The sequence below is a fragment of the Ursus arctos genome, unplaced genomic scaffold, assembly GCF_023065955.2.
Source record: "Ursus arctos isolate Adak ecotype North America unplaced genomic scaffold, UrsArc2.0 scaffold_13, whole genome shotgun sequence".
Taxonomy (NCBI): domain Eukaryota; kingdom Metazoa; phylum Chordata; class Mammalia; order Carnivora; family Ursidae; genus Ursus; species Ursus arctos.
Window position 1 is genome coordinate 28,153,213 of NW_026622797.1, and position 19,741 is coordinate 28,172,953.

Sequence of the window (19,741 nt, forward strand, 5' to 3'; positions counted from 1 at the left end):
GTCATAAATTTGCCTGACTTAAAGCTCACTGGTGTGCAAGCTACAACGGACATCAATTGAACATTTACCTAATTTTACATTTGTTCCTCAAGTTTACAGAAATATTTGGGTGAGTTTTTTGCATGGCCCATTTCTCTTTTACAAAGCTGTTCATGAGTTGTTTTCTTCTTGGTGAATCTCCGTGTAATCAGTGGAGGCACTTAAAATCATGCCATTAATCATTCCTTTCATGTTTACGTTTCACTGCCTCTAAATTTAAAAGCATCACTGAGAAGCTGGAGGGTTTGGGAAGCAGGAGCCTCTGGATTCTGGTCCTTTCATTCATTTCCTTTGCTTTGCTCATCTTCCTCTCTTCATCCCCTCCTCTCCAAATCAAGGGTATCTGTGAAGAGGAAACAAAGTCACAAAACAACTGTGAGAGGTGTGCGTGGACAGGAGGGAAAGAAGGGCAGTTGTGTTCCTTGGTCTTGTTGATGGTGGGGGGTGCTTATGGGCTGATTGTATTATAGCGTTGGGGGCTTTTTTGTTAAAAGAGAAAATGAAACAAAACAGCTCACAGAGACACCTCCTTCTTCCCCCTCCTCCTGCCTCCATGAGTAACTACCCATATGGCGTGCTGCTGCTGAGACCAAGGAATGAGTGAGTAAAGGTGTTTAGAAGTGGAATATTGGTCCGAATTAAATAAGTGTCCTTTAACAAATGAGTGTTTAAACTTTGTAATGTGGATACCCTATTAACTTGGGATTCATAGGATTTGAACACAATTTAAGCCACCTGTGCATCATGAAAAAGGACTTGAATGTGCCAGTTACTATAACACAGTAATACAGTAGGAAAGGTGGCAGGGACACTGTTAAACCCACTTCAGACAAACTTTCTGAGGACATGGCAGCATCCATTTCACATGAACAGACTATTAAAAGCAGGTTTGGTAAGATCTACACGTGACAATATGTTGTTACTCATTTGTCAAGGTCACAAATAATTAAAAGTAACATTGATTTAACATTATTTATAAGTGTCTGACTTCTCTTCCCTCAACCTCTGGAGTAGGTTCAGATTCTGATTAGAACTGTTATGTTGAGGGTTGTTTTTTTTTTAATCCAGAATTTTACAAAGTTTCACACATTATACATACGTTTATGGTGAGATGTTGCTATGGGCAAAGAGATAGAAGTAATACTTAGACCGTGTAAAAAATAAAATTAATTTGATTGCTATGTTTGGAATTTATTTCTTAAGTCTGGGGGAAAACTAAAGAAATTCAGTTATAATTGCTGCTTTCTGAGTTTAGAGTTTGATGGTTTTCTTTGCTTCTTGCTCTGTCGGATTGAGGACAGGTAGACTGTTCTGCAATCTGAATTACTCCTTGAATTGAAGTTTTTCATGTGTTTGTACTTTTTTTCCCCAAACGCATTTGAACTGAGTCAGATCATCTTCACCAGTAAAGAAAAATCAAGGTGTTACTGGTTCTTTTGTTGTTTCGTGAAATTGGGTCACTTGCTCCAACATCCACCTTTCACCACCAAGTCTTTTTGCTCTTTTATTCTTGTTTTTATGATGTGCTTAATTTAAAGCTGTACAGAGAGCAAAATATGACATAATTATGATCCAGAAAACACTATCCTTTTGAAATCTTTATGATCAGTAGTACTTGTTTGAAGATATTCAGTGCCAAATCTTGCAGAAATCTGATTGTGGAGCAGGAAATCTACAAAGCGAAACAAGCTACAGGAAAGATAAGAAAGGGAAAGTAGTAGTTACTCAAACAGCTTAAGCCTGAAAGAAAAGGTTGGACTCCTTTTCTTTCATTTCATTTTGATTTTTTGTTTTCTGAGGGTTTTTTTTTAATTTAAATAATCAAGTAGATATGGTATATCCCTTTCGTTTGTATATAACTCACAACTTCAACATAAGAACAATGTATATTTTCTATGTGAATGTTAAATGAATTCTTTCCCTAACATGTAATTATCTCTAAAAAATCATTTGTAGTGAATTTTATAGCAACATTGGTACTTTCATCTGGGGTTAATGCTTGAATCCCAGAGGAACCGTCTCACAAGACCCTCAGTACAATCTGCATCACTGGAAGTGCTTATTAATTTGTTTTCCTCAGGAAGGGGCCATCAGTAAAATACATACTGAACAAATTTTTTAGAAGACTGAGTTTTCAGATGCAAAATTTTACATATAGCTCCATGATTACCGTCACTATGAAAATATAAATTGCACCCAAAAGATGAGGAAGGAAAGCTGCAATGATGAAAGATAAATTTAGAACTTAAGCGATCTCCACAGAGTATTTCTAGATTAACTGAGACTGATTCACACCTGACTTTTTTGCCACATCCCTGCAAACTGACTGCAGGTATAAAGAGTGCTCAGATGATCTGGAGAACCAGTTCCTTGGTTTCCCATAGGAGTGAAGAAACAATGCTGATAGACATTTATGTTCAGAATGGGCACGCTCTCTCATTCAGCAAGTTGTGAGTATTGCCTGCGCTGTCTTCACCTAGTCTTTCCTTACCCATTGTTGTTCTTCTTTCACAGCAGCCAGTCATTAAGGACAAGTCCCAGGATTTCAGACTGGGCTCGGAGTCCATGACACAGTAAGCAACTTTCCCTCCTAAATAATTTGCGATGATTATTGGGTTGTTTTTTTTTTTAAGGACAATATCTCCGTTTCTCTTTTTATGACATTACACCAAAAGTTCAATTTCAGATCATTGATTTTTGAAAGGGTTAAGTTGGACTATGAGGATGTCCATAACTAAGTTACAAGAAATAATATTAAATAAAATTAACACGCTAAATTTTTGTTTTTGTGGACCTACTTTGTCTTTTATTTTTGAGTAACACTTTATTTTTTTAAAGATTTTATTCATTTATTTGAGAGAGAGAGAGAGACCATATGCACACGTGGGGGGTGGGTAGGGAGAGAATCCCAAGCAGACTCCCCACTGAGTAAGGAGCCAAGGGGGCTTGATCCTGTGATCCTGAGATCATGACCTGAGCCAAAATCAAGAGTCAGACGCTCAACCAACTGAGCCACCCAAGCATCCCTATTTGAGTAACATTTTAAAATGACATTAACTGAAAATAAGTAGATGATGTGGTTAAAAAAATATATATGAAATACCTATTTTGAGGCACTAAAGAAAAAGCGCTAATACCCAAAACATTATCATTGTGTATTTTCTATAAATGACTAATAAATTTAAGCAGTTTATTTTGAGGTATTTATTTTAAAGATCACTAGGAAGTTTTTGTATTTTTATTTGGTACTCGCTGTGTCACTTAATACATAAATAGAAAATCCCTTTTACCTCAAAAAAAATAACATCAAAAAACTTCCCAGAGTATTTCTCATTTTTTTTATCACTGCAGATCATTTTGTACCTAACTTTCAGCCCAAACTTCATATTCACACATCACTAGCAAACTAACACATGAGTGTAACAGCCTCGAACAGCCTAGATACCTGTCATGCCCTCCTGTTCAACCACCACCATCCCCTCATATGCATATGAGCATATGCTTATATACAAATGCACCCGGATGATCCCTGCTGAATTTCCTTCAGGAACATAGTTCAAGTTAACCCTGCTACCCGCTTTGACCTTTTGAAGAATAATATGTCTCTTTCAGTTCAAAAATTCTGATGTAGGTGACAGTCTAATTTACAGGAATTATCGAATAAACTCATGCGTTATCTCATGAGAAATGTTTCATTCTACAGAGGAAAGATAAATAAAGTTTTTAAATGGTGCTTTAAAGAGTCACAGAATCATGACCTAGAAGATTCCTTAGAAATTCCACATCCCCTCTGTGTTCTAGTCAAGAAAACTAAGGGCGAAAGCCTTGCATAAATTTCACAGGGCTTGTCTGTGTCACCGCACAGACCAGCACTGAAGAGCCCAGACTACTGCAGTGTGTGTTTCTTTGTTTCTTTGTTTCTTTGTTTTTAAATCGTATTTAGTGTTGTCAGGCTTCTTGGTAAAATACCATTTTACTGGAAGCCTAAAAATCTTTCTTTCCGAAAGAGAAAATCTATTGATGATGCTCTAACTACCTATAGCCCTGTATCATCACTTCAGAGCACAGTCACTCACATTATCCCATTTGATTCCCACCATTTCCCTGCAGACCCGTATCCTGACCCCTGTCTTACATATGCAGAAACAAGATCTTCGAGGCTGGGACTTGTTTCAGGTCACTGTGGGTACTAAGTGGCAGACCCGGTTCCAGAACACGGGTCCTCTGTTTCCTAATCTCCTTTTCTTTCCAGGCTTTCCTGTCGCCAGTCATAGGATACACACACACATCCCGGGTTTTTCAGGTTTTTGTTCTTGTTACATCTGCCAGGAAAGTTTTCAGTTCCATTCTCCAAAAAAGTGAAATTTTATATAATGATAATACAGTTATTGCCCCTAAGGAGTTTATACTCAATGACAGATTATATATATATAAAGTACCCTGGAACAATGAGGACAAACTGTTTCAGCAACCAAAAAATAACCATATTTAATACATTATGGCAACAGTGTTCTTGGTGTTTTTAAGCATGTTTTATAAAAACTAATAGAACTTTTACCTAAAATGCAAATGAGAGACTGTAGTCACTCTGACTGCATTGGATACCTATTTTCAAGTGATAACAGAGATCCAACCACACCACGCTCTCCTGATTCAAGTTTAAAAAAAAAAAAACAAAACTCACAAAACATCCCAGCTTCTAAAGGCTGTGACGGTAGCTTGACTTTTCCTTTTGAGCATAGAGCACTTACCAAGCTTCTGAAAATAAATTTTCATGAGAAGTTCAGATATGTCTAAATGCTCAAGTTCATCTGCAGCCTTTGGGCTTTCCCTATACTAGTAGTTTCTTAGAAGTAAGGATGAATTAAGATACATTTCTCATGACCTGAAAACTGTAGGCGAGTTGAAGGTGAAAATATTATAGCCCACTATGTACAAATAAGTCATTTCTTTATTTCTTTAATTTATCTAAGTGAGTCCATTCTACCCAAGTAAATGGACAGAGGCTCATTTTTGTGTTTCTTTGCAGTCTTGCCATTCAGTTTGCAACATCTGCTTATTTAGTTGGTTGACCAGAATATATAAATAAGCCATGCAGGACTACCTCTTACCACTTCCACTTGAATTTCTTGTCGTGTTTATTCTTTCTTATTTTTTTTAGAAATGTCAAGCACTTCTGTGCAAGTAATTTTTACGCATTTTAGTAAAGCTACACTTCCTTTTTAAGATTATCAAGAAGAAACTCCAGTAGGTTAATTTAACAAAGGCATTTTCTTAAAAGTCTTAGACTTGCACCCTTTGTATCTCATGCCCCTCTGATGTTATTATCTGCTGCCTAAGTCAGAGTTTGTAATGAAATTTCTGTAAATATGTTACAGTCCTTAATAAGTAGTATTGATATTCCTTGTCATTAGTCTGTTTTTAACTTGAGTTTGTTAGGGCCTTTTTTTTTTAATATAGAATGTTTTATTTCATTAACAGCTTTGATCAGAGAAAAGTTAATTCAGGTGGTCAATCATATTCAAGTCCTTTATGAACACTCAAATGTGAACTTGAATGAATGAATGAAATCTCTTAATAGAGTAGAGCCATAAGGGTTAATTCTAAGTATGCTGTCAATCCCCCACTATGTGTTGATTCCATCTTTGTAATAATCCCATTCCAGACACCCTCAAGTTCCTTTTCCTGTCCATGAAAAGGAAGGAGTTTATCTTTTTTCCCTAAAATACCCTATTGTTTGCAACCTTCTTTTTTTTTTTTTTTCCCAAGTTCTTACCTTATCCATTTTTTAGCCTTTTTCTTACCCCTCCCCTTTGTGAGATCAGACCCATCCATTGTCAGGTGTGTGGCGTCACAGTGGTCTTTATATATTTTAATATGTTCTTCATCAGCTACACAATTTGCAGATATTTCCCCCCAGGCTCCGTTTTCCCTTTTCATTCTCTTAACAGTGGCTTTCGAAGAGCAAGCTTTATTTTGATGAAGTCCAATTTATCAATTTTTTTCTTTTATGAATCATGCTTTAGTTATAGTATCTAAGCAGCCTTTACCTAAGTCACAAACGTTTTCTCCTATGTCTTCTTATAAAAGTTTTATAATTTCAGGTTTTATATTTAAGTCTATGACCTGTTTTTGTTAATTTTTATATATGGTATGAGATTTGGATCAGAAGGTTTATTTTGTTTGCCTTTGCATATCTGGTTGTCCCAGCACCATTCATTGAAAAAGCAATCCTGCCTCAGATGAATGGCCTTCTTGCACTTCTGTGAAAATCGGTCGTCAGTATATGTGTGGGTTTGTTTCTGGACTCTATTCTGATCCATTGATCTACTTCTCGGTCTTTACATCAGTAACACATTTTCTTGATTACTACAGTTTTATGATATGTCTTGGAATTGGATATTTTTGGTCCTCCAACTTTGTCCTTTTTTAATGTTGGTTTAGCTATTCAAGGTCCTTTTTATGTCCACATGAATTTTAGAATAAGCTTGTTTTACAGCAGAGCCTACTAGAGTTTCAACTGGCATTGCCTCGAATCCACAGATGAGTATGGGTAGAACTGTCATGTTAACAATGTTGAGTAATCTGACTCATTAACATGATATATTTCTTCATTTATTGAGATCTTCTTTAATTTCTCTCAGCACTGTTTTTTGGGGTTTTTTTTTTTTTTTCAGTTTTCAGGGTACAAGTCCTACACATATTTGACTCATTTATTCCTGAGTATTTCATATGTAAATGATATTATTTACCAATTTCAGTTTATAATTGTTTGTTGCTCATTTATAGAAATACTACTGATTGTTGTATATTGAACTTGTACTATGCCATTTTACTAAAATGTCTTTTTAGTTTTAGTAGCTTTTCAGTATATTTTACTAGATTCTCTACATAAACATTCAAGCAAATAAAAACCAGTTTAATTTCTTCCTTTCCAAACTGGATGCCTTTTATTTTTATTTTTATTCTTGTATTTTTGCCTTATCGCATAGGATAAATCTCCAGTATGGTGTTATAATGTCAAATAGAAATGATGAGAGTACATGACCTTATGGGTAGTGAGTGGGAAAGCATTTAGTCTTTCACCATTAAGTATGATATTATCATAGGTTTTTAAATAAATGTCCCTTATCAGGTAATTTCCTTCATTTCCTGGTTTCCAAAGAGTTTGTATTAGAAATGGATGTTGGATTTTCGTCAAATGCTCTTTCTGTAGCTATTAAAATAATCACATGATTTGTCTTTATTAATTTATGTTAATATGGTAAATTACATTGATTTTCAAATTTAAACTATACTTTCATTGTTAGAATTAACCCTGTTTAGTCATGGTATGTTATCATTTTTATAAATTGGTTAACTTGATTTTCTAAAATTTAATTTAGAAGTTAACTTTTTTGTATTTTGTTCATGAGAAATATGGGTCTGTAGTTTTCTTGTAATGTCTCAGTCTGATTTGGTATCAGGAGGTCGGCTTCATGGGTAGAGTTAGGAAGAATTCCTGCTTCTTCCATTTTCTGGAAGAGTCTATGTAGATTTGGTATTTCTTTCTTTTATAATTTTTATTTCTTCATTGATACTCTCTATTTGCTGACATGATTTCTTTTAGTTCTTTGAACATATTTATTATGGAGGATTTCAAGTCTTTGTCTAAAAGTCCAATGTGTAGACTTCCTAAGGGACAGTTTCTGTTGATTGCTTTTTTTTTTCCCCTTTGTATGGGCCATACTTCTTGTTTCTTTGTATGTCTTGTAATCTTTTGGTGAAAACTGGACATTTTAAATGCTATAATATGACAATTCTGGAAATTAGATTCTTCCCTTCCTTGGGGTTTGTTGTTGCTACTTATTGTAGTTGTTCTTTGTTAAATAACTTCTCTGAATAAATTCTATAATGCTATAATGTTTTGCCACTGAAGTCTTTGTTTGGTTAGATTAGTGATTAGCTAATTGGACGAAGATTCCTTAAACACCTGGAACCAGTAAGTCTCCCAGTTTTGCTAAGGGGTTCCCTTGGGGTATTATGCACCCCTTCAATATTTAGCCAAGCAATTGACAACTCTGTCTTAGCTTTCACTTCCTGTTAGCACAGAGCATTGAGATCAGTCAGAAGTAAAGGCATAAGGCCTTCTTAGGCCTCTGCTGTGCATGCACACAACCCTACACATGTGAGACCTTCTAGACTCTCAGAAATATGTCCGAGCTTTTTAAGACCCCTGTGGACATCTTACTTCCCCAGCTTTTCCTTTTCAGCTTTTTAGTTAGTCTATTGCTTGACTACTGTTATCCATCACTCAGGCAGCCATGAAGTTAACTATAATTGTTTTCAACAAGTGCCTCTCAGGGAAAAGGCAAACTCTGAGATAGTTCAAATACAGACAGCCTTACAAGTTCTTTGGTATCTTCCAAAGAACCACCAGACAGATCAAGTAAAGACAGTGCTTTGGAAATGAGGCTTTGAAAGAGCTCCATCCTTGTTCCGTGCCTTCCAGTAGCTGCCAGGCTGCTGGCTTTCACCATAAATGCAGGCTTTTCTTTTTCAAGGTCTCCACAGAGCCAACAGTGGGGGGTGGGACTAGGTCAAGTTGAAATGCCACAAAGCTCACAAGATCTTAACCAAGATTCAACCATTTTTCTTGAATAAACATTCCCCAGTTGCCACAAGCTTTTGGCTAATTTCCAGGATTCTGAAAAAATTGATTCTAACCATTTTTGCCAGTTTTCTCCTAGCTTATTTGGAGAAGAGAATATTCAGAAGTCCTCAGCTCCACCACTTTCACAGACATCATTTTATTTCTTCTTCAAATATTGGGTAAACTCACCATTAAAGCTGTCTGGTTCTGGAATTTTCTTTTTTGGAAGATTTTTAACTACAAGTTCAATGTATTTAATAGAAGTAGAGCTATTAAGGTTATCTAGTTCTTCTTGTATAGACTTTGATAGTTTGTTTCTTTCAAGGGATTTGTCCATTTCACTCAAGCAGTTGAATTGATTTACATAAAGTTCATAATATTACCTCATTGTCTGTTCAACATTAAAAGAATCCATAGTACTGTTGCATCTCTCTAATCCCTGGTGTCAGTAATTTCTTTCTTTCTTTTTTTTTTTCAATCAGCCTGGCTAATGGTTTATCAATTTTATTGATCTTTTCAAAGAATCGGCTTTTTGTTTTGCTGATTTCTGTTTATTGTTTATTTTCTATTTCATTGATTTCCATTCTAGTTTTTATTTCTGCTTATTTTGGATTTAGTTTGCCCTTTTTGTAGTTTTTTAAAGTGGAAACTGTGGTCATTGATTTAACACCTTTCTTCTCTCCTAATATAAACATGTATTGCCATAAATTTCCCACTATGCAAAGCTTGAATGATATTGCACAAATTTTGATATGTTGTTTCCTTTTCATTTCTTTCAAAACACTTTAATTTTCCTTCAGATTTCTTATTTGACCTATGGGTTACTTGGAAGTGGGTCATTTCATTTCCAATGTTAGGAAGTTTTCCAGAGATCGTTCTGTTACTGATTTCTAATTCCATAGTGGTCAGAGAACATACTATACTCTGTATGATCCAGATCTTTTTAAATTTATTAAGAACTGCTTTGTGACTCTTAATATGGTGTCTCTTGGTAAAAATCTTTAGTACCCTTGAAAAGAATGCATATTATGCATTTGTCTACCTGAAGTATTCTTTTATAAATAAATTGGATCACATGGGCTAATAGTGTTGTTTATATCTTATGTTGCCTCACTGATTTTCTGTGTACCTGTTCCATTATTGAGAGTAGGGTATTGAAGTCTTCAACTAATATTGTGGGCTTGTTTTTTTTCATTCTCGTAGCTCTGTTAGTGTTTGCATCTCTGTATTAGATGTCCATATATTTAGGATTGCTATGTCTTCTTGAAGGATTGACACTCTTTTATTAAATGACTATTTCTGGTCATATTCTTTGTTCTGAAGTCTCCTTCATTTAATATTAACAAAGTTTCTCCAGCTTCCTTTTAGTAGTGTTAGAATGGTGTATGTGTTTTCATACGTTAAATATAAAGATGCAAATAGATTGAGAATTAAAGCATGTGTCTTATAGGCAGCTGAGTCATGCTCATTTTATCCAATATGACCATTTCAGCCTTTTAATTAGGGTAACTAGGCAAACGTTTATATTTAATATGATTATTAATATGGATGAATTTTAGTCTATTGTACTGCTTTTTTATTTTCTATTTGTCTCATCGGTTCTTTTGTCATCTTTTCCTGCTTTTCTTTTAGATTATGTTTTATCTATTTTATCTTGCTTGCTAGCTTAATATCTATAATGTTGTGTTTAGCTATTTTAGTGATTTTTTTTAGGGTTTATAATACAAATCTTTATCACACAGTATATCTTCAGGAGCTTTAAGATGGTACACTTCCATATCTTCCCTCCTGACTTTCATGCTTCTTCATGCTATTATTATTTTTGTTTAAATTGTCATCTTTTGAAGAGATTGCATAAGAAATTCTTAATATTTCCCCATTTTGTTTCTATTTTCAGTATTCCTTTGTGTAAATCCATATTTTCACCTACTATCATTTTCCTTACACCTGGAGGACTCCCTTCAAAATTTTTGTGGTGTTGGCTAGCTAAAAATAAATGCCTTCACTTTTCACATGTCTGAAAAGAACTAGTTCATCTTTGTTTCTGAAAGCTATTTTCATTTGGCATAAAATTCCATGTTGAAAGATTTGCACTTTTTTTCTGGTACTTTAAAAATGTTGTTCCACTGCCTTCCCACCTGCAGTTTTTTCCCCACAAGAAATAGACTATGATGCTTATCTCGTTCCTCTGTATGTACTATGTTTTCCCCCACTTTGGCTACTTGTTTTTTGGGTTTTTTTATTATTATTAACATATAATGTTTTATTTGTTTCAGGGGTACAGGTCTGTGATTCATCAGTCTTACACAATACACAGCACTCACCACAACACATACCCTCCCCAGTGTTCATTACCCAGCCACCCCATCCCTCCCATACCCCCTCCCCCCGCCATTCCAGCAACCCTCAGTTTGCTTCCTGAGATTTAGAGTCTTTTATGGCTTGTCTCCCTCTCTGGTTTCATCTCGTTACATTTTTTCCTCTCTTTCCCTATGATCCTCTGCCTTGTTTCTCAAATTCCACATATCAGTGAGATCATTTGATAATTGTCTTTCTCTGACTGACTTATTTCGCTTAGCATAATACCCTGTAGTTCCATCCACATCATTGCAGATAGAAAGATTTGATTTTTTTGATGGCTGCGTAATATTCCATTGTGTGTATATATACCACATCTTCTTTATCCAATCATCTGTCAGTGGACATCTGGGCTCTTTCCATAGTTTGGCTATTGTGGACATTGCTGCTATGGACTTTGGGGTGCAGGTGCCCCTTTGGATCACTACATTTGTATCTTTGTGGTAGATACCTAGTAGTGCAATTGCTGGCTCATAGGGTAGCTCTATTTTTAACTTTTTGAGGAACCTCCATAATGTTTTCCAGAGTGGCTGCACCAGCTTGCATTCCTACCGACATTGTAGGAGGGTTTCCCTTTCTCCACATCCTTTGTTTCATTTTGTTTCCTGACTTGTTAATTTTAGCCATTCTGACTGGTGTGAGGTTGGTATCTCATTGTGGTTTTGATTTGTATTTCCCCAATGTCGAGTGATGTTGAGCACTTTTTCATGTGTCTGTTGGCCATTTGGACGAATTCTTTGCAGAAATGTATGTCCATGTCTTCTGCCAATTTCTTGATTGAATTATTTGTTCTTTGGGTGTTGAGTTTGATAAGTTCTTCATTGATTTTGGATACTAGCCCTTTATCTGATATGTCATTTGCAAATATTTTCTCCCATTGTATTGGTTGTCTTTTGGTTTTGTTGACTGTTTCCTTTGCTGTGCAAAAGCATTTTATCTTGATGAAGTCCCAGGAGTTCATTTTTGCCCTTGCTTCCCTTGCCTTTGGCAATGTGTCTAGGAAGAAGTTGCTGTGGCCAAGGTCGAAGAGGTTGCTGCCTATGTTCTCCTCAAGGGTTTTGATGGATTCCTGTCTCACATTTAGGTCTTTCATCCCTTTTGGTTCTATTTTTGTGTATGGTGTAAGGAAATGGTCCAGTTTCATTCTTCTGCATGTGGCTGTCCAATTTTCCTAACACCATTTGTTGAAGAGACTGTCTTTTTTCCACTGAATATTCTTTCCTGCTTTGTTGAAGATTAGTTGACCATTGAATTGAGAGTCCATTTCTGAGATCTTTGTTCTGTTCCATTGATCCATTATGTGTCTGTTTTTGTGCCAGTACCATACTGTCTTGATGATCACAGCTTTGTAATAGAGCTTAAAGTCCAGAATTGTGATGCCACCAGCTTTGGTTTTCTTTTTCAACATTCCTCTGCCTATTTGGGGGTCTTTTATGGTTTGATACAAATTTTAATATTATTTGTTCCATTTCTGTGAAAAAAAAGTTGATGGTATTTTGATAGGGATTGCATTGAATGCATAGCTTGCTCTAGGTAGCATAGACATTTTCACAATATTTGTTCTTCCAATCCATGAGCATGGAATGTTTTTCCATTTCTTTGTGTCTTCCTCGGTTTCTTTCATGAGTATTCTATAGTTTGCTGAGTACAGATCCTTTGCCTCTTTGGTTAGATTTATTCCTAGGTATCATATGGTTTTGGGTGCAATTGTAAATGGGATCGACTCCTTAACTTCTTTTTCTTCAGTCTCGTTGTTTGTGTATAGAAGTGCAACTGATTTCCATGCATTGATTTTATATCCTGCCACTTTACTGAATTCCTATGAGTTCTAGCAGTTTCGAGGTGGAGTCTTTTGGGTTTTCCACATAAAGTATCATATCATCTGCAAAGAGTGAGAGTTTGACTTCTTCTTTGCCGATTCGGATGCCTTTTATTTCTTTTTGCTGTCTGATTGCTGAGGCTAGGACTTCTAGTACAATGATGAACAGCAGTGGTGATAGTGGACATCCCTGCTCTCAGTTTTTCCCCATTGAGAATGATATTCACTATGGGTTTTTCATAGATGGCTTTTATGATATTGAGGTATGTATCCTCTATCCCTACACTGTGAAGAGTTTTAATCAAGAAAGGATGCTATACTTTGTCAAATGCTTTTTCTGCATTTATTGAGAGTATCGTATGGTTCTTGTCCTTTCTTTTCTTAATGTAGTGTATCACATTGATTTGAGGATGTTGAACCAACCTTGCAGCCCAGGAATAAATCCCACTTGGTTGTGGTCAATAATCCTTTTAATGTACTGTTGGATCCTATTGGCTAGTATTTTGGTGAGATTTTTTTGCCTCCATGTTCATCAGGAATATTGGACTGTAATTCTCCTTTTTGGTGGGGTCTTTGTCTGGCTTTGGGATCAAGGTAATGCTGGCCGCATAATATGAGTTTGGAAGTTTTCCTTCATTTCTATTTTTTGGAACAGTTTCAGAAGAATAGGTGTTAATTCTTCTTTAAATGTTCGGTAGAATTCCTCTGGGAAGCCATGTGGCCCTGGGCTCTTGTTTGTCGGGAGATTTTTGATTACTGTTACAATTTTTTTGCTGGTTATGGGTCTGTTTAGGTTTTCTATTTCTTCCTGGTTCAGTTTTGGTCTCTGGCAATGCATCCATTTCTTCCAGATTGTCTAATTTGTTGGCATATAGTTGCTCATAATATGTTCATGTAATTGATTGTATTTCTTCAGTGTTGGTTGTGATCTCTCCTCTTTCATTCATGATTTTATTTATTTGGGTCCTTTCTCTTTTCCTTTTGATAAGTCTGGCCAGGGCTTTATCAATCTTATTAATTCGTTCAGAGAACCAGCTCATAGTTTCATTGATCTGTTCTGCTGTTCTTTTGGTTTCTATTTCATTGATTTCTGCTCTGATCTTTATTATTTCTCTTCTTCTGCTGGGTTTAGGCTTTATTTTCTGTTCTTTCTCCAGTTCCTTTAGGTGTAGGGTTAAGTTGTGTATTTGAGACCTTTCTTGTTTCTTGAGAAAGGCTTGTGTTGCTATGTATTTTCCTTTTAGGACCACCTTTGCTACATCCCAAAGATTTTGAACAGTTGTGTTTTCATTTTCATTTGTTTCCATGAATTCTTTAATTTTTCTTTAATTTCCTGGTTGACCCATTCATTCTTTAGTAGGATGCTCTTTAGCCTCCATGTATTTGAGTTCTTTCCAACTTTCCTCTTGTGATTGAGTTCCATTTTTAAAGCACTATGGTCCAAAAATATGCAGGGAATGATCCCAGTCTTTTGCTACTGGTTGAGACCTGGTTTGTGACCCAGCATGTGATCTATTCTGGAGAATGTTCCATGTGCACTAGAGAAGAGTATGTATTCTGTACCTTTGAGATGGAATGTTCTGAATATATCTGTGAAGTCCATCTGGTCCAGTGTGTCATTTAAAGCCCTTATTTCCTTGTCGATATTCTGCTTAGATGATCTGTCCATTGCAGTGAGGAGGGTATTAAAGTCCCCTACTATTATTTTATTGCTGTCAATGTGTTTCTTTGATTTTGTTATTGGTTGGCTTATATAATTGGCTGCTCCCATGTTAGGGGCATAAATATTTACAATTGTTAGACCTTCTTGTTGGATAGACCCTTTAAGCATGATATAGCGTCCTTCCTCATCTCTTATTAGAGTCTTTGGTTTAAAATCTAATTTATCTGATATAAGGATTGCCACCCCAACTTTCTTTCAATGTCCATCAGCATGATAAATTGTTTTCTGCCCCTTCACTTTAAACCTGTAGGTGTCTTTGGGTCTAAAATGAGTCTCTTACAGACAACATATCGATGGGTCTTGCTTTTTTAACCAATCTGATACCCTCTGTCTTTTGATTGAGGCATTTAGTCCATTTACATTCAGGGTAACTATTGAAAGACACGAATTTGGTGCCATTGTATTGCCTGTAAGGTGACTGTTATAATATAATGTCTCTGTTCCTTTCTGGTCTATGTTACTTTTGGGCTCTCTCTTTGTTTAGAGGACCCCTTTCAATATGTTTTGTAGGGCTGGTTTGGTGATTGTAAATTCTTTTAGTTTCTATTTGTCCTGGAAGCTTTTTATCTCTCTTTCTATTTTCAGTGACAGCCTAGCTGAAAGTATTCTTGGCTGCATACTTTTCTTGTTTAGTACCCTCCACTTTGGTTACTGGTAAGGTTTCTCTCTATCACTGGTTTTGAGCAATTTGATCACGATGTGCCTTGTAATTTTCTTTATGTTTCTTGTGCTGGGGGTTGGTTGGATCTGTAGGTTTATATTTTCATCAAATTTGGAACATTTGGGCCGTTTTTCTTCAGTTCTGTTTTGTTTTATTTTGTTTTTTTCTGCATCCATCTGTTCTTCTCTTTAAGGATTCCAATTACACATATATTCGGCCACATAAAGGTGTCCCACAGCTCACTGATACTTTTTTTTTTAATTCTTTTTTTTCTATGCATTTCATCTTTCTGTTGCCATGGCTTCCATTTAATTTCTATTAATAGTTGCTACTGCTATGTCTTCAAGTTATCTGATCTTTTCTCTGCAGTGTCTATTCTGACTTTAATCCCTTCCAGTATATTTCTCACCTCAGGCATTTTAATTTTCATCTCTAGAAATTCACTATGGGTCTTCTAGATTTCTTCCATGTGTCTACCTTTTGAGCAGGTGGAATATAGTTATAATAACTGTTTTAATGTTTTTTCTAACATTGTTTTAATGATAATTCTAACATCTGTGTCAGTTCTGGGTCAGTTTCAATTTTTTTATCCTCATCGTAGTTTGTATTTTTCTCTCTCTTTGCCCCTCTAATAAATTTTTATTGGATGCCATACATTGAAATTTTTACCTTTTGGTTGCTAGGTATTTCTGCATTTGTATAAATATCCTTAAACTCTGTTATAGAATGTAGTTAAGCTACTTCGAAACAGTTTGATCATTTCCAGGTCTTGCTTTTTTGAACATTTCAGGTCTTGTTAGGTGGGACCAGAGCCATTAATTATTCCTCACTACAGACACAAATCCCTCTGGGAACTCTATGCAGTGCCCTCTGAGTTGTGAGGTTTTCCAGCCTGGCTGGTAGGAACAAGCACTGTTCTGGCCTCGGGAAGTGTCCTCAGATGCATCTGTTCATCAGTACTTGCTAAATCCTTGAAGGGAACCCTTTGCAGATCTTCCATTCTCTCACTGTGAAGCTTTTTCCTCCCTGGCATTCTGAACTCTAACCACCTCTGTCTTCTCACCCCCTCAGCTGTCAGGGAGTCCACCAGGACCCATGCAGGCTTCATCTGCCTTTGCTATGGCCTGAAAACTCTCAAGGTAGTAAGATGGATGACCATAGGGTTCATCTCATTTATTCTCCATCTCTTAGATAACAGTTTCCTTTATTGCCAGTGATTCATCGTCTTGAAAACTGTTGTTTCATATATTTTGTCCAGTGTCTTTTTGTTTTTTGTTTCTTGTTTTTTGGTGGTGGTTTTAGTCAAGCAGTATATCTAGTCCCAGTTACTGCATCTTGGCTACAATCAAAAGTCTAGATGTATGTGTTTTCAAGGTAATTTTCTTTTACATTGTATATAGATTATTAGAGAGAAAAGGTGGAGAAGATCATACAGTCTGATTTTCCTACAGTGATCAGTGAAAGCCAAAGATGTAAGATAGCATTTAAGTCTTAAAGACCCTGTTGAGACAGGGTGAACAAAAAGAAAAAGACCTAGATGTCAGGATGTTGGGAGCTAAAGTGTGAAAGTGCCTGGGTACCTTGAGGCCAGCAGGTACTCTGTGGCTGGAACAGAGGTCAAAAACTAGGGCCTGCACAGCAAGATGCAGCCCTAGTGTCTTTGGTTAGGTCCAGCGTGTGTGTGTGCATGCATGCGTGTGTGTATAATTTTCAGTTGCCAAATACAAAAAAGGTTTCACATAAATGCAGATTTTCTTACTTCTCTTGAAAATAATCTGAAGTTCTGGACCACAGTTCCACAGTCTTCCATGGTATCCCTGAGCTGGAGCTGAGGCAGTGGATTGCCTCCCCTACATGGGTCATCCACTCTCCAGTTTGCCAGGTTATTGTGTTTCCCTCAGCTTGCTTCTCTCATTCACCATATTACTCCCCTGGCCCCCAGAGATACCCGAGTTTTTACTTTAATGCCCCAGGATGGGTTCCCTGGAGAGAGACTGCAAATTATCAGTGCTTATTTTTTGAGCTCAGCCTTTCCTTTCTTTCATTAGTCTCCCCCTTTCGAAATATGTACTTCATTTGTTCTTTCATCTTTTCATTTCTGACCTTTTCCTTCTCAGCCATCTGATTTCATTTTACTTACCTTTATTTCTCCACGTCATCTTCTCCAGCTGCCATAATAGTACCACAGACTGGTCGCTTAAGCAACAGAAATTTATTTTTTCAGTTCTGGAGGCTGGAAGTTCAAAATCAAGGTTCCAACAGGGTTGATTTTTGGTGAAGCCTCTCCTCCCAGCTTGCAGATGGCCACCTTCCCGCTGTGTCCTCACATGGCCTTTCCTCTGTGCGAGTATGGAGAGAGAGAGCTCCGTGCTGTCTCTTCTCTTATATGGACTACCAGTTCCATAGATAGAGCCTCCCCTTATGGCCTCATTTAACTTTAATTAACCTCCTTAAAGGCCCTGCTTCCACTTTGAGAATTAGAGCTTCAACCTGTGAATTTTGAGACAACACAGCTTAGTTCATAGCAGTCTCTATTCAGTCCTACGTATTATTTGATTTTGAAATTCTTTCGTCTGTGTCAAACTCTTCCACCATTCTTAGATATTCTAGAAAGGAGACACTGTCTTCCACTCTTTAAATTTCCCTTTTTTCATTGTTTTTGTATTTTCTTTCTCCTAACATTACTTACACTACTATGCACTCATTCATAAAGTATTTTATATTTTACTCCTATTGTTGAATTGTTTAGAAAGCACATTCCACATCCCACAGGTCAGAATATCAGAGCTTTTTTTTTTTTTTTTTTTTTTTTTTGGTGTAGTTGCCACATAGTCAGTGTTTCATTAGTTTCAGGTGTACAGCATAGTGATTCGATAACTCCAAATATTATACTGTGCTTGCCACAAGGGTAGCTGCCATCTCTCACCATACAACACTATTATAGTCTCATTGACTGTATTTCCTGTGCTGTACCTTTTATTCCCATGACTATTCATTCCATAACTGGAAGCCTGGATCTCCCACTCCCCTCTGCTCCGGCAAACATCGGTTCTCTGTATTTGTAGGTCTGATTCTGCATTTTGTTTGTTTGTTCATTTGTTTTGTTTTTTATATTCCACATGTAAGTGAAGTCGTATGGGATTTGTCTTTCTCTGACTTATTTCACTTAGCATAATACCCCCTAGGTCCATCCATGTTGTCACAAATGGAAAGATCTTGTTCTTTTTTATGGCTGAGTAATAGTTTTATATAAAACTCCACTTAGCGTAATCATAGAGTAGTGTATAGCATCATTGAACCACTATGTTGTAGCCCTGAAACTAATATAACATTGTTTGTTAATTATACTGTAATTAAAAATAAACAAACAGTGTGGACTCTTGGGCTGCTTCCATATCTTGGCCATGGTAAATAATGCTGCAGTAAACATAGAGGTATATATATCTCTTCAAATTAGTGTTTTCATTTTCTTTGGGTAAATATCCAGTCATGGAATTCCTGGATCATATTACAGCTTTCTTATGCATAAACTTCCTTCACCTTTCTGTGTCACTGAAGAATCTCCTATTATTTCTACACACACGCGTACACACACGCACATCCACACACGTGGTTTTCCATCTAATTTGATTAAAACTTTCTTTTTTATTTTTTTGATAAAAAAAAATTTTCTGGTTTTTCCCAGGCATCTAGTATTTTTCTGAGAGATGTAAAATTGATTTTATTCTGTCCCTTCATCATAATAAAGAAGGAACCCAACCAGCTAAAGGTTCATGTCTCTACATTATTTTGAGCAACTCCCTGCTTCTCACCCCCCAATATAATCACTTATATAGTGTGTCAAATGTTCTTTCAGGTCCTCCTGTTGATCTCCTCTTTCAATTCCCACTGCCCCCGTCCTAAGTCAGAGCCTCATGTGAGAGCAGCTTTCTTATGGGCTCTTGTTTCTCATCTTTCCCTCCTGTAGTTCTGAAGTGGGCAAAGAGCAGAGCCGTGAGGACCGAGGACACATAATGGATATGCACGTGAAGAAGAATGAGCAAACCAGCAGAAAAGTCACCCTAATGGAGGTAAGAGGAAAACCAAGAGAAAGTTGTATCATAGAGTCAGCAGGGAAAGATTTGGGGAGGCATGGTCAACCGTGACAAATGCCAAATAAGTCATGGAGATGAAAAGTACAGCAAAGGGAATATAGTCAATAATATTGTGATACTGTTTTTGGTGACAGGTGATAACTCCACTTAGCGTAATCTTTGAGTAATGTATAGCATCATTGAACCACTGTGTTGTAGCCCTGAAATTAATATAGCATTGTTTGTTAAGTATACTGCAATTAAAAATAAATAAACAGTGACAAATGCCAAAGGGAGGAGAAGTAAAATATGGACTGAAAAGTACGCTTTTGGGATTTGCAGCCAAGAGGCCATTTATGCCCTGCAAGAGGAGAGTTTTGATGAGAGTTCCAGAAGCATGAATCCGATTGTCTCCAGTACAAAGGAAGAGATGCTC

At 36.5% G+C, this 19,741-nt stretch overlaps 1 protein-coding gene across 10 annotated transcripts in view; it reads left to right on the forward strand.

The window, feature by feature from the left end:
• Positions 1–19,741, forward strand: part of AHI1 (Abelson helper integration site 1) — a 209,154-nt gene that overhangs the window by 180,858 nt on the left and 8,555 nt on the right. For 7 of the 10 annotated variants that reach the window (XM_026504854.4, XM_026504863.4, XM_026504857.4 and 4 more), the window contains 2 exons: positions 2,554–2,612; positions 19,200–19,302. In XM_026504854.4, coding sequence (XP_026360639.2) covers positions 2,554–2,612; positions 19,200–19,302 — 162 coding nt within the window. Of the gene's footprint in view, positions 1–2,553; positions 2,613–19,199; positions 19,303–19,741 lie in introns of those variants that run through there. The other 3 variants (XM_044386364.3, XR_007191574.1, XR_008958939.1) reach the window with 3 other exon arrangements.